Source organism: Notolabrus celidotus, chromosome 2 (genome assembly GCF_009762535.1).
Source record: "Notolabrus celidotus isolate fNotCel1 chromosome 2, fNotCel1.pri, whole genome shotgun sequence".
Taxonomy (NCBI): domain Eukaryota; kingdom Metazoa; phylum Chordata; class Actinopteri; order Labriformes; family Labridae; genus Notolabrus; species Notolabrus celidotus.
The window spans coordinates 16,787,981-16,804,269 of record NC_048273.1 but is presented as its reverse complement, the minus strand read 5'-3'; the positions used below and the strand labels follow the sequence as shown (position 1 = coordinate 16,804,269).

Genomic DNA, 16,289 nt, shown 5'->3' with positions numbered 1-16,289 from the left:
ATGTCCATGTACAGTCAGTGCTCAAAACTGAATAAACTATCTTGGTCTTTGCAATAGTCTTTATCCATAAGTTAAGTCACAAGTCCTGAAAAGTAGGACTCTCGTTGGAGTCTAATGGCCCTTTTCCACTACACAGTTCCAGCCCTACTCGACTCGACTCAGCTCTACTCGACTCAACTCTATTGGGTTTGGGTACCTTTTCCACCAGCCCGAGTACCGACTCACGGTGGGATGGGTCATCATAACACAGCTGCGTGAAACTGCGTTCACTGCAATTTGAACGCGACACAAACACAACAATCACAAACAATGGAGGACATGGAGGCAATGGTGTACTTGTTGCTCGGGCTGTGGCTTTTTGCAAACTTTGCGTGCAGACATTGTATAGTACTGATGTCATTTTCTATAAATGGCGGGCTTGATTCCTGTGTTGGGCGTCGTGCTCATGACTCTTCGGTGACGAGATTCTCTGACCAATCAGTGGCTGGCAGTCCATCAATGTCACCTTTTAGTATCAGCTCAGCTCGCTTGGAACCAGAGCGGAGCAGGTACGAAAAACTGGTATCTGACACGAGGTACCGCGCCCGTGGAAACACAACACAAACCGAGTAGAGTCGAGTCAAGTTGTGTAGAGTAGGGCTGAGACGGGCCAGTGGAAAAGGGCCATTAGTCCTGCATTTGAGTACCACAACTCTGTTCCCTCTGCAAACAAACATATTTTTTCTCATTGTTAAAACAGTGATTTGTTCCTAAGTCGGTGACAGAGCCAAACTTCATGTTTCATTGCCGTCTGTATGATTACAAAACCTTGTAGATAAATGTCAAAATGGATGGCTTGTTGTTGCCTCCAACATCAGCTTATATCAAACTTTTGAGACATGAAGCCTCTGAAGGTTCAGGCATCAAACAGCATTACTAAGACTGGAGGAGAGTGATGATCATATTGTTTAGAAGCCTGATTAGGTCTCCCATGTCATAGTGACACATTAATGTTTAAATTAACAACCTGGTAATATCAAACATTTTTCATATCTATCACATTATCTCTATCTGACATTTTTCCCCAACAAATAAATGAGACACTTAACACATCAACAGCATTATCTTATTCTCAAGTCAAAAATCAGTGTTTTCCACTCCTTCGGATCATTGGAGTATAATGTAAAGTTAAGTTAAGTAACAATTTTTTATCTTAAAAACCCAGAATTAAAGTCCCTCTGTTTGAGGATATATGATATGTACATGTAGAAATTCACACATTGTCGCTGTAGCAGCATAATGTGTGGGATCATGTTACAGTCTTAGGGAGATACAGTGAAACAACAAATGAATACTATGCTGAACTTCTCGTTCACTCTTTTTTTAAAAATTTGATTTCATCTTCTTTTCTAGTTTTCATCTCATTTGAGTGTCTTTTTCATCATAGTGCCGATGTTTAATAATGTTGTGGGCAAGTGTGGAGATTGAGTGTGTGTTTGCTGCATTTTGTATCACTCTATGTAGTCTATGGAGTAATGAGGGAGCCATTATTTTTCTTATTAAATTCACAATTATTACTCTGAATGTTTAAACATAATACAATGTAATCTGGAAGTGCTGTACTGAATCATGTTCAGGGCAAAAAAGCAGAATTGAATTTAGTTCGCTGGGTAACAGACAAAGATAGCCAGTGAGTCAAATGAGATGGGAATAGAGAGATAGACTGAAATGGAGAGTGAGGGAACATCTGACAGCTGGAAAAAGAAGGAGAGAAATAACTAAAAGGAGGAGTGATAGAAAGGACAGACTGACAGCCTCTAAAAGATAGAGATAGTGAAGAGAGAGAGGGACTGAATGAGGCGGGGAATAAATGAAAAAGAGAGGAGAGAGTGATGGAGTGAAAATGAGCAGGAGAATACAGAGAGGAAGAGAGAGGGAGTAGTGTCTCGCTCTCATCAGTCAGAGCGTTGCTCATCCGGCAGCAGACGCTGTCTTTGTCACCGTGACGGATCCTCACTGTCTGTGCGCCACTCACCACCAACACCATTACAGCACATTACTGATGTACACACACACACACACACACACACACACACACACACACACACACACTCAAACAAACACAGAGAAGGGGGAACAACATGTTTAGTAAGCACTCACACACGTGCAGAAGTGCTTGCACAAGGTTTTTAGCAAACACACGCACACATGCACCTCTAAGAGGTACTATTACTCTGCTGTTGGAAAATCTAAAAGGATACAAAATACAACAGATGTCAGGAAGGAGAATGACACGCATGTTGTAGAAATGTTATGATCATATGGTTAGGATTTGTTGTCTGGGCTGTAACGGATGATTTCTAAAAATAATTATTAACTGCATTATTAAATGCAGTTTTCTTTAGGGGGAAGACTCAGTAAAATTCAATTTTTGAACCTTTTTTGAACAATTGGTTAATCAATCAAACCTCATTAACCCTCGTCACAGACAATATCTGGTGTCAATTTGTTGTCATACCTCAAATGTGACAAAAGAAAGCGCTGGTGCTACGTCATCAACTTATTTATGCCCTCCCCTTAGAAAGGAGTTGCCTAAAGGTGTTGGACTGGAAGAGGCTGATCTTTTTTCCTTACTTTTCAAGTTGTTTATGATGTTTTACTTTAAACGTGTTCAGTTTTCTTCAGGTTCTGTTCAGCCTAAAGTCAATGTCAGTGTCTCTAAGCTGGCCTCTTCTTAATGTGGCTGGATCACCTTGTTAACTACCTGAAAACTCATCAGCTGTTTCAGAGTTTCAGCTTTTAATCGGCTGTAAAGTGCTGTTCTTTAATTAGTAAAGAATGAAACGTTTGGAACTGTAATGTCATGTATATTAATCTCCAGAATGAAGCTGTGTAGTTACAATATGCATCACATTATGGACATCTGTTGTATTCATCATCATCATCATTATATTAGATCACTGAAGTAAATTGCTGGTGATTGTACCTTTCATGTGGGGGAAGTATCCAATGATGCGCTAAAAGCTTCCTTTTGTGTGAGTGCGCTGAGCCTGAAGCTGAAAGCCTGAGTTAACAGATAGAGTTCATGACCACTTTCGAGATGCCTGATACCTCTGCCTGTCGAGCCAGCTGACCCAAAGAAAGCCTGAGTATGTTGAGCTGGCTTGGTATTAGACCAAGACTTGAAAAGTATGGAGCAATTAGGCTAATCTGGTACAGATTATATACACACCTGTTTAAAATCTGATCACAATGCAGGCTCGACCACCTCCAGATGTGTTCAGGCATATTTGATAGCATTTGGATTGCATGCAATTTCATCTTACATTACCATCTGTTTTCATGTGCATCCACAGAGTCTCATTATTTTGATGGCCACCATACATAGGTCTCCCACAAACACATGCACGTGCGCACACACACTCGCGCGCACACACACACACACACACACACACACACACACACACACACACACACACACACACACACACACACAAACACACGTGTATGAGTACAAACACAAACAGTGAATTGATTACAACATGTAGCACAAACACATGCTGAGAAAGTGATCGCTCAAACAGGCACATAAACTGCTCATTATCAATAAACAGACAAACACAATTTGTTGGACAATGCACACACACACATGCACACACACAAGCTGGCTCTCCTTTTTTCCAATCTTTTCTCTTGTTCTTTCTTGCTTTCATTAAAACCACACTGTCTAACAGCAGCATATGCAGCAACGCTGAGCAACAGATGTTCAATGGGAGATATTGTGTAAGACTGAATGCTAATGTGTTCTGTGTATACAATGCTAACAAAGCTCTGTCCCTTGTCTTTGTCTCCACAGTACTATGAGATGTCCTACGGTCTCAACATTGAGATGCACAAACAGGTAAGAGCCACTTAGCTCAGTATATTTATGAGTGATTTCAGTATCAACACCTTCTGTGCAGAAGTTGCATTTATTGAGTAGGCGGGAGGTGAATGTGTTATTTTACACTCACAAATATTGTATGACAGTGTTAGTCTGTGTGGGCGGGTTTGTACTATATTCCCTTATTCCCATCCCTTCCTTTATATTTTGTATCTATGCCAAGTAACTTCCATCTGTGTACATAAAGTGGACAAATTATTAAAAAGACAATACAACAATTCAGCCTGTTAGAACATCACTACAGGCTTTTACTTATAACTTGGGTTTATATGCTTTTTTACACCATATGCCACATGACTAACCTTCACTTTCTCATGCAATACTATCACTCAGTGAGCAAAATACTGTTTCACCATTTACATACACATATTCCACATCATATAAACAGACCAAAATGCTGATACATTGCAATTTGTGGTCAACCTGACCTGTGTGACACAGTTATCTTATGACTGGTGCCAAATACGGATATTTTAATTTAAAAATAGAGTGAACCTCGGCCCCCTCACTGCTATCTTTGGTGTACCCCCAGCAAACATAACCACAACTACCAAACAGAGAAAAGCTCTTGCGTTCTCTTCCCTATTGGCACGACGGTTGATATTGCTGAACTGGAAGAACGCTGCTCCACCCACCCACACTCATCTCGTCCGTAATATAATGTCTAGTCTTCAGTTGGAAAAGATCCGATACAGTGTAAATGGCGCCCTCCAGAACTTCCATAGCACTTGGGATGGTTTTATGAACTTTGTCAAGGATCTTGATGGGCTGCAGTTGGACTGCAGTTGATTGGCAACACTTAACCTATGTGTGCAACTGAGCCTGATCGTTGATATTCTGCGTGTCAAACATGTACCCGTATTCAATCCCGTCAGTGATATGCATTTTGTTGCTGTAGAAAATATAACTTAGGGGGAAGACAACGTATTTGGCCTTTTTTTTGACGTAAGAATAATAATGGGTTATAACCACCCATCCACTAATCTTTATTCTTTACTTATTATCTGTTGCCATTGGTCTATATTTTTTATAAAAAATCTCATATTGTGATTGTATTTGACATTACTACTTTTAATGCTTAGCTTACATATGTTTCAAACCTTTACATACTTCAGTTGTTGCTTTAGAAAGCATTCTTTTTCTTTTGTATTTACTTTATCTGGTACTACAGTTTGTGGATTAAAGAAGTTCCAGCGTATTTTATGTCATCTTGTCTTATGTACAAGATATAACATATACATACGGGAGTATGTACTGTATCATGCTTTGCATGTATTTCTATTTCTTGTTCCAGTTCATAATGTTTGCAGGATAAAACAGAATCATTTCTATTAAAGATTTGCAAAGCCATTGAGAAGAGAAAAAGGGACTTAAATTATTTGAAAAAGGGGACTAGAACCAGGATAATTTATTTATTATTTATCTTTACCAGAATGTATTTTCTCTGAGTAGAATATTAATGAGTCAGCAAGATCAATAAATGGTTTCAACACAAAGCAATGCACGACTGACTCCACTAGTTTGTTGAGAGTCGCTGCACAATACTTTGCTGCACTATGCACCTCTGTTTGCATCATCAGGAGAATAAATGCAGGTACTGATGCATGAATGTAAGAATTAAAAATGCAGAGTGGGTTTTTCTTTTTTAACATCATGGTGATATCACCTTGACTAAATGTTTATTTGTGCGGACAATCTCATCTTTGGTAATTATCTCATTATGTGAGTGAGGAGGTGAAACCCCCACTGATGTGAAAATGATGTGAGAACCACAGAACAAGACTATTTAACTTGCCGGCCCAGATGGTTACCACAGCAATGGCTAATGTATGTTAAACTTAACTTGCAGTGACAGACAGGTTAACTGACACTGGATGACATGCTGTGGTTAAAGCATGGTATGGCGAGGAGTGGTGTGTAAACTCACCTGCTACTTCCCTGAAACAAAAACAGGAAGACGTTAGAAAAGAAGGTCAGTGTGTGTGATATATCATTTCCATTTCTCCCCTCTGAAATCTGTTATTGAATAAAGACATGTCTGATGAGCAGTGTGCGCTCTCTGGAGCCGGTGACTGCTCATCAGTTCACACACTTCCTCTAATTCACTGTCTGGGTCGCAGGAAAGAGAGACCATCAATTTGCAGACAGACACGCACACGCACACGCACACACAGACAGACAGACAGACAGACGGATGAATAGGGAGACATGAAATCTGTTACTCTGTGTAGATGGACACCTATTCAGATACATACAATCATTATCAGGTTGAAAAGCATCCTCCATATTTTACAACAAACTCCCAGCAGGCCCAGCAGATGCATTTTGAAAAGAGCATATTGTTTGAATGTGTCTGTAAAACTGGCATCAAATGAAAGCCTCTGCACTCTTCACTTAGACCTTATAATCATTGTGTCTTTTCATGTACATGATAACTATAGCACAAGATCATCAAACATGTAGTGCAGCCACAACACTTCCAGATATGATAGCATGATGCATTTAGATTAACTGGGATCTAAATATGAACACATAGCAGACAGCAGATTCACACAAAACCTCTCTTTCTCATGTTTGTTGAAAGCACTCCGTATTTGTATTGTAGTGGTCATAATGTGATGCAGAAACAGAAACAAAACCACAGTTCACATTGCTTCAGCTGTGTGTATTAGCTTGAATCCAAGTTTCATGTCAGCCGATAAGAATGACAAATGAAGGACGGGACAGTGTTTTCATACAAGTTTTAAGGCTTAAAAAAATCTAAAAATCTGCTTAAATACAAACCCGCTCCTTATCAGTAGAATAATTATGATTATGAAGCATCTGCAGGCAGAGGTGAGACTAATCAATGTGTACTGGAGAAGAGGCAACATCTGCTTATCTGCATAGAGATGAATACCAGTCATTTTCCAGGGTAATGCTTGTGTAGCTCAAATCTTGTTGCACCTTGATGTAAGGTAAGATTTAACATATAAGAGTCTTTTCATTTTCTTGCCTCGGATTGGATTGGTTATTTATAATACAGCCGTATTCAGCTTCCTTTGGTAAGCTAAATGTTGTAATCCAGGTGACGCTGCTGTCAAAAATACCTTTATTACAGTACACTCTGTTAAAACTCTGCAACCTGTTGACTTGAAAGCCAAAAACAGACAAAATAGGGGAGACTCTTGGGGATAAGGAGAGCAGAAGACAAAGTATCTGAAATCTGCTTCAAGGTTTGAGAAGCTACAAGTCCTTTCAAACTGAGAAATATATGAACTACAGCACATACATGCTCAGAATGAATATATTTCTCTTATTTCATTTGGATTTAGTGTGAAAAAGTAGTGCTACTGTATTTTAAACCAAAAGGGATTAGGTGTAGACCTGTTGTTATTAATCTTCACTGCTGATGATATCAGTGAACAGGAATTTAAAATGTCTCTTCTTTATTTCAAACTGGGATATTTGAGATTTAAACTTCTAAAATATTCTGCAAGATTTATATCCCACTGATAGGCTACCAGCATCTTAAAAGGATTGTTCTTGTATTATTTATTATTACAATAATACAATTTATCGTATAGAAACAACAGATAAAAGTGACAAAGCCTCCACAATCCTACACAGTAGGTGGCGGTACGAAAGCTGCCGTTACATACAGAGAAGAAGAACAAGTGCTGCTACAGCCATATACATATAAAGAGTAGACGCCGCATCGACCGCTACTACCTACTTGTGCTGACGAGCCGTGAGGCCGCCATCTTGGTCCGGTCACCCGCTCCACTCAGTGTAATCTGTTTGGCAGGCGCAATTAAGTGTCAGCGCATTTAATCAATCATAACTCGCTAAATACTAAACTGATTTTCATGCTGGGTTTTTTTTCTGCAAACGTAATACATATAGGTATGATACAGGACATATGGTTTGGCGTATTTTAATATTCATAGTGGGCTTAACAGTAATAGAATATTCTGATATGTGATATATGTGATGTATGAAAGGTATTTTGCTGCACAGTGCTCTGGCATCTTGAAGTCTCTGCTGCTTCAGTTTACGTTTACAGGTAGGATCCTGGGTAGGATGACCGGACCATGATGGCGGCCGTATGTCTTGCGCCCCAACAACCAATGCGGCGACTACTTTTTATATGTCTATGGCTACAGCAAGTTGATTAGGGAGACACACAGATGTCACCGGTGTGTCTGTTATAACTTTAACTTGCAAAACATGTGCTGAGGAATTAATTCACAAGTTTTCATGCCAAAAATCTTTTCAGCCATCTAAAAAGTTTTTATCGTAGCAAAGATGTAGCTAGCACAAGCACCCAAAACATAGCGTGTGCCGTAATGCTTATTTGAGAACTGCAGAAGGTTTACCAAAGACAGCCCAAAGTTAAAGCAATTAAATGTGTTCAATGTTTGATTTAAAGTCTACACACATTCACTCTGATTGGCAACAACTTCAGTAAGTTTGACGACAGATGTTGAGAGGTCTGACATTAGTCCATCCATTATCTTGACCGCTTATCCCATTAGGGGTCACGGGGGGCTGGAGCCTATCCCAGCTGGCTTAGGGCGGAAGGCAGGGTACACCCTGGACAGGTCGCTGACATTAGTCCATTGAGTATACTTAGTTTGACGGCCCGGTGGCTTGATGAGGACTTAAACATGGAAAAGACTTCATGGCATTCACAAGAGGATGCCTGTATCAACTCAAAAAAATCTAGTGCTCCCTGATTTTTTATTTAGTCGAGCTAAAACCCCAAAACACAGAGAAAGTTGTGATTCAGTAACTATAACCCAACTGTGAAGACATGAGAGAAGAACAGAGATTAAGAGCGGAGGAAGTAGTGATTTAGGGGAGAGAAAAACAGAGCGAGAGAGACAGAGAGAGATGGCTGGCAACAATATGGGCCAGAACTGGCCTGTCAGCTCCTGTCGCCAGAACGAAGAAATGGACTGGGGTGCTGGCTGCACCTCTGAGAGATAGACATAGAAGGAGGGGGAGAGGGGGATAGGTTTGGAAGATGACAGAGGAAAAGGGAGGGGAGAAGAGGGTATGGGGTGAGGATGACAAGAAGGAAACCAAAGAGCCACAGTCAGAAGAACAAAGACAAGAAAAAAGGAGAAATAAACGAAGAGAGAGAGAGAGAGAGAGAGAGAGAGAGAGAGAGAGAGAGAGAGAGAGAGAGAAAAGAGCAAGTGTGTGAGGAGTGAGCTGGGGGAATATAAGAGAGTACAGGACAGGGAAAAAAGTGTGTTTGAACATATGTGAGAGAAAGTGATTCAGAGAGAAAAAAGAGAGCTGGTAAAGAAAAAAAGGTTTAACAGGCAAGGTGGTGAGAGAGACATATGAGGTAGATAGTAAAAGAGAACTTAGGCATAGAAAAAAGAAACAGAGCAGCGGAAATTGACAGAAATAGAATAAAAAGAAAGATGGGAGAGAGTGTGATTGAATTTAAAATGAAGAAACTGGTATAAAAGAGGATATCAAAAGACGGCAGTGATGGAAGACAGAGATAGAGTGAGGAATTTGAGAGAAAAAGAGTGGACAAGGATAAAGCACAAAGGGAGAGGCAGTAGAGCCGAGGGTCGCTTAAAAGGAGAGGGGACGGAGGAGTGAGTGGGATAGTTTGAAAAAAGTGAGAGCAAGATCATTAAGAAAAGGGAGGGACTTTGAAGATATGACTGTAAGAAAAAGAGAGAGAGAGAGAGCGTGGTATGCAGGCGAAGAGAGTAAGAGATAGAGCAACAGGAAAGAAAAGTGAGCGGAGAGAGCTAATGTTGGGGAAAAAAAGTGCGAGAGCAAGGACGTGAGGGGGAAAAAAGAAGGGAGAGATTAATTGAACGGATGAAAGAGGAGAGGGTAAACAGGAAGGATGAAGCCTTTGGAAGAGACAGATAAAGACCTCAGAGAACAGATGAGGGGGAGAAAAAAAGAGATGAAAATTAAAGCCAAGAAAAGGAAGAAAAAAAAACAGTTGAGGGAAAAGGGAAGGAGGAGGGAGGGCTGTCTGAGGAAAGATGGAGAGAGAGAGAGAGGGAGAGAGAGAGAGAGAGAGAGGGGGAGAGAGACATCAAGGGAGGGAGGGAGGGAACTTCGAGCCGCAGTGAGAAATAATGAATCATGAATAGATTTAACAGTATCTGCTCTTATTTCCTCTCCTCCTTCTCCTCCTCCTACTCTTTCTCCCCCCTCCAGCTTCCTCCTAACATCCTGTCGAGATCACAGCTACTGCCCCCCTCCCTCCTCCCCCCCCCTCTCTCTACCTCTCTCTCTTTTGCTGTCATTATCAGTGGCAGGGCCATCTCATGTCCTGGCATTAATTGAGCTGTAACAGTCAATCCGTGCCTCCCTACCCTTCCTTTTAGCCTCTTTCGCTTTTTATCCCCATCTCTCTCTCTCTCTCTCTCTCTCTCTCTCTCTCTCTCTCTCTCTCTCTCTGTCATTCTCACCCCTTCTCTATATTTCCTCCTCCCTCGTTATCTTCATCCCCCCTCCCTCACCTCTCTCTTTCACTATCTCGATCCCCCTCATTTCCTCTCTATTTCTCCCCCTTCTTCTCTTAGATGATTCTATCTGAACTATATGAAGAGATAACATCTCCCCCTCTCCTTCTTTAAGCTGTGTGAATACATTCATACACACGCACACACATGCGCATACACGTCATCACATTATCTCTCTTGGTTCACTTCCATTATCATATCATATCATATATACATATATATACTTGCTGTATCCCCCGGAGGAGCCAGACAGGCTATAAGGACTGTACGCTGCTCTCTGTGGTTGTTCTATATTCATTGATATAGCACTTCTGGGGCTTGGGTATCATTGCCTGTATCCCCCGCTATGTGCAGACGCACAACATGTATATTCAGTGACTTTGTAATTCAGTCTTATACTGCGTGCTCACAATGGTTGGCACAGCATGGTTTGCAGATATGATGATGTGTTGTCAGGTGTGTGGTGAATGTATGAAGCAGATTCTTTGTATTGACAACTGATTCTAGCAGCTGGATAACAGCAAGATGGCGTGAGATGAAGAAGAATAGAGGCTTTGTTGGACTTTTCAGTCAGAACATGTGACTAGAACATAGCAGGCAAACGATGAAAATATGGATGGGAGGAAGTAAATGAGGGCATCAGCAGCTGACTTCAAAGCGCCAGTAAGCAACACACAGATCCCACACTGCTAAGTGGGAGTAAGACGACAACAACAGCAGTACACAACAGCAGTGGAAATGTCTTATGATCGTGCAGTTTTTAAGTATTTCAGGACTAAAAATTAAAGCAAACATGATCAAAACAGAAGTTGGACCCAATCCAAAAAGTGTAATTAGACCAGATCCATATTGTACTTGTTTTGAAAACACCCCCAAAAACACATTTTTATTCATTGATGTTTGTAATGCACCACGGCTTCTTGTGAATACCTTTTAATTTCAAGACATTTTGATCAAGCAGATATTAATTACATTAGCTTGCCAAAAACTGAGATTATGTCGAGATGTTTTTTAATGCACAAGAATTCTTACTGCAAACTTGTTGACTATGATGGTATGATGAGTATTTTAGCCCAATTCCCAATTGGACAATGTTTTTTTTTTTTCTACTCTTCAGAGTTATTCTTATTATGTTAAGAGAATAAAGGTCTTTCAGATGGCGGGTAGCCACAGCTAGTCAATACTGGTTATAAGGAGAGATTCAACAGTGGAGTATTGTGTGTTCAGCGGAAGAGTAAAGCCTTGCCATCCACAAAGAAATAAATCTTTTGCAATTACACTCAGTTATCTCAGGCAGTTAACAGAAACACTATTTTTCTTCATGGCCTTACAAACTGTAATAAACTTGAAGCCTTAAATAGAATTACATCTCCTTCTTTGATGAGGATTTAAGCTGTAGGTTTCTTTAGTGTAATGCTACACTGGTAAGGGTTTCTACAACGCATCATAATATTTTTTAGATAACTGCAACGTTTCATCTGCACACTATCAGTCATAAAAACATAACACACATTTGTGTCCTCATTTTGTTTTAGCTGATGTTACATCATTCAGTTATTCTCATATCACTGGAGACAGGGGAATCCTGTTTTTCACACTCATTTGGATGACTCTGGGTTTGAATCATTACAAATATGCATAAACAACTATTAGCAGTTAAAGGTGTGTATAAATGCCTCTTTGATTTATTTAGAAATCAATACCTCAAGGAGCTAAGTAACAGCCTGGATGAGTCAGGCATACTTGGTCAGTGATTGAAACACTGATGATGCAAAGGTGAAAATCCTTCAAACAAGATGTGCTTCTTTTTACATAAGGTTCTGCATTTAGATGTGGCTCCCTTTACGGTTTGAAAAAGGAAATTCTCTCTGTTAGTAAGCTGGAATAGTTGCATAATTTGTTTGCATTTTGGTAGCCTAATACAGCAGGATGCTAGGCAATAAAGCTCCCGGGCTGCGAGGGTGCTTAATTACAGATTAGACAGCGAGAACCGGAGGGGCTGTGGAGTTGAAAGCTGGGTCACCATTGAAATTTTATAACAGTTCATGTGATGCTAGACTTCTATGTTGTTAGGACGCAATTATTTGACAAATACTTATTAGCTCTTTAGTTAAACTCACTAAAGTGAAAGTAGAATCCTTAATAACCAGTTCACAAGTATTAAGTACTTAGACAGACAGAAAGATCACCTGAACAGCATCCCATCACCATTACTGATGTCAGTGTCACTTCTTGCTTATTAGCATGTTAAACCATTTAGGATTAGGAGATGTGCATACTTTGTAACAGTGTTTGAAAACCAGCAACTCCACTTCACAGCAACTTGGATCTTAACCATAGACTGTATAAAATATTGACGCAGTATCCGTGACGTCACCCCATCTGTTTCTGAAGCTCTGTTTTGAGGCCAATCGTCGGCCGGAGCCATATTGCTGCTGTTGAGTGATTGACGCAAAGAGGTGGGGTTTGAGCCTCCTATAGCCAACAGCTTCAGTGTTCCAGCCTGTCAATGAAGTCAGCTGTGCCTCTCATAGGAAGACTCGTAATCTCAATATCTTCGAAATTGCTGCATTAGAAAAATATTCATCCCCCCTACAGTGTGTGCCGATCGAGTAATGAGCTATGCAGAGTACATTCTTCTTTTGAAGCAGGCTGTAAACATGTTTATTTCTGCTGTAAAGATCACATTTTTTGAATTGGTGTGTATGTGGTTTCCGGTACTTCTGGAGCCAGCCTCAAGCAGATCCACGATGAACTGCAGTTTTTAGCACCTCCGCATTGGACTCATATTTTTAGACCAGAGGTTGCCGCTTGGTCCCAACCCAAGACTGTACTTAAAGATAGACAGCGTGTCTCAGTCTCCTCCTTTTATACAAAAGTGATGCCCAAGTACCCCAGCAACAGGCGCTACAATCTGGACAATTTGGAGCCAGATTCTTTGCAGATTGGCTTCTGGGGCCGGAGTGTTAGTGTTTGTTGCATTGTCTCTTGTCACTCCTTCTCTGCTCTCATAGCTTATGCACATAGCTCTCCCTTTGTCAATGGAACTGTCAATCCCAGCATTATATTCCTTCATGTAGCATTAAATAACTTACTAGAACAACGTTTCTCAGAAAATGAACGCCTGGGCAGAAACCAGCATTAAAAACAAAAACTTCAACAACAGAAACTTTGTTTGAGAAAAATGTGTTTGGCGTTTATCTTGATTTTATAGTTTGAATCCCGTCTGTTAACATGCAAGAAGGGAGTGCTATGATCTACTGGGGCCAGTCAGTAGGGGGAGCTCTATACATTTTGGCTTTTGTGGAGCTGTCATGACATCCATCTGTCTATACAGTTTATGGTCCAAACATCCATGTTGGCTAATTTAAATTAATGCTAATCTAGATATTATTGGAGTCTTGTTAGAGTTCAGCCATAGCTTATACTGTCTCTGTACTATAACAATGAACACTGCAGTATGAATGCCTGGTTCATACACTATAGACAGGATATTATAGGATCAGTGTTAGCATATATATGGACTACATGTAGTGTGTCACAATGCTGTATACAGAGACACCGTGGTTCACAGAGCAGGCAGGATATTATAGGAAGCTGTGTTTGATAGTCAGGATGCTCGGCAGCCAGACTGTTTCCCCTGTGGACTCCTGAGGACAGATGAAGCAGCTGGCTGTCCTTCCTTCCTGCTCCCTCCTTTCATTTCACCAGCACACATGTGAAGGCTGTGGGTGTAGGAGTGTGGCTGTGCGTGTGTTTTTGTGTGACTGAAAAGAGTAAGAAGCCTAGCCTCTACTTTTTCTGCACTATTTGATGCAAGATTGCAAATAAATTTCTGTTTTTTTTAAGCAGTTAAACAATTACAACACATGAGTCAAACGAGCTGAAAGTTGGAGAGAAGAAAAGCCGGAGTGAAAAACAAACTGAGAAAATAAATAAAACAGAAACAGGGACTGAGGAAGATCTATATAGAGTACCAACAAACCGGGGAGGGCGATCACATGAGAGATGTTTATCTGTTTGTGTTGTTTAAAAAAGTGCGTGCGTGCGTGCGTGCGTGCGTGCGTGCGTGCGTGCGTGTGTGTGTGCTTATCCTCCAGCCCAATTAGCCAAAGCTGTCTAGTTTTTATGCCTTTTTATGCATGTGTTTGTGCATGTGTGTGAGGGTGCATGCGTTGGTATATTTGGCTGAAGTTGTGACCTGAATCCTTATTTCATTTGGGAGTGAACAAGACAGAAAAAAAGAGGGTGAGGGAAAGAGTGCAGCGAGACCTGCCTTCATTTTTAACTCACCACTTTGGTTCCTAATAGGATTGGGCTTCTCTCTTCTCCTTTTTACATCCTCCATCTCACTCTTTCCATCCCCTCTGCCTCGTCTTTTTCTCTCTTTGTCGTTCCCACCACCCAGTCAGTCGATAATCCCATGGTTGTGTTTTGAGTTTTTTCCCTGATTGTATTTAAAGGGCTGGATTAGGACGAGCCTGCATATGTGGGTCAACTAGTTTCCGCTTTCTAGAGGTCAAAAGACTTTGTATGCATGTTTGTGTTCATGGTACGTGTTTGCTCTGCCTCTGATCATTGGTGTATGCATTCCCTCTTCGCATGTGTCGTGGCATCTGTGTATGTGTGGCTTTGATGTCTCTCCCTCTATTACTTTGTGTGAATGTCTGTGCGTACATGTGTAACAGAGCTCATTTGTGAATAATGAGGCATAGAGAGTGGGAAAGAATGTGATACAATCCTTTAGGAATGATAGAAAACAGGGTGAGGGAAGGAAAAACAGAGAAAAGGAAAGAGAGAAAGATGAGATGAGAGAGAAAGCAAGTGATTAAATTCCCAGGGAGCTAGCCTTTTAACGTAATGGCTCTGTCACTCTGGCAGTGGAGCTCTGAGAAGCTACATAGACTGTATTGGCTTATCTATCTCTCTCTCTCTCTCTGTGTGTGTGTGTGTGTGTGTGTGTGTGTGTGTGTGTGTGTGTGTGTGTGTGTGTGTGTGTGTGTGTGTGTGAGAGAGAGAGAGTGTGTGCGTGTATGTGTTGCTGCTATCAAATGTATGTGACAGCAGCTGCATGTCTGACCATGTTCTGTGGCCAGTGAATGGTTCCCTGATAGAGCAGCTGCATCTTATATTGCTTTTTATACAAGTATGAATGCTTCACTTGCCATTTGAAATCCATATCTCTATACAAATTATTGTGTAACTTCATGAAGATATCCTCAAATATTTTTAATGATTGTCTGAAGAAACGCAATAATAGTTTGCGATTTGATGTACAATACATGGCAAGTACAGTCTGTTCATCCAAGCTAGCTGTGTGGCATTTCGACACTGACTGAGAGATTTGTTATTCTGTACAAATATCCAAAGAGCTGACTTTGCTGACTTTTCTATCTGTGGCAACTTTTCACCTATCCTCTAAAAATATCTCAACATGCAAGCTGGATTTGCACAAAACTTTTTGTGCACCTAATGTTGAAACACAATGAATTATTTTTATTTTGGTGCTATCAAGGCTTGGGCCCCCTTGTGCCGCAAACAGGTTGACAGGTTGACCTCATGTAACATTACATGGAAATTTGTATTGGCCAATACCAAGCCTTCTCCTTGCATGATTAGAGTTATACCTAACTTTGATGATGCTGTTTACTGACAGTTTGCTAGTTTTGCTAGTATTAATCTGCAAGCACAATACTGTTACTGTGTGATATTGTCACCCAATAATTGGATCAGTGAAGTGACTGTCATACTCAACGAAAACTGATACTTATTTTAGGCAAAGACTGTGTGATTGTAAGAATTTAACATTATTCCTGTTACATCAATCAATCTATCAATCAATCAGACTTTATTTATAAAGCGCTTTTCATACAATG

The 16,289-nt window shown here is 40.6% G+C and overlaps 1 protein-coding gene across 2 annotated transcripts in view; it reads left to right on the top strand.

The window, feature by feature from the left end:
• tle2b (TLE family member 2, transcriptional corepressor b) overlaps positions 1-16,289 on the top strand; it is a 99,179-nt gene that overhangs the window by 36,336 nt on the left and 46,554 nt on the right. For both annotated transcript variants that reach the window (XM_034675507.1, XM_034675517.1), the window contains exon 4: positions 3,836-3,880. In XM_034675507.1, coding sequence (XP_034531398.1) covers positions 3,836-3,880 — 45 coding nt within the window. The remainder of the gene's footprint in view (positions 1-3,835; positions 3,881-16,289) is intronic.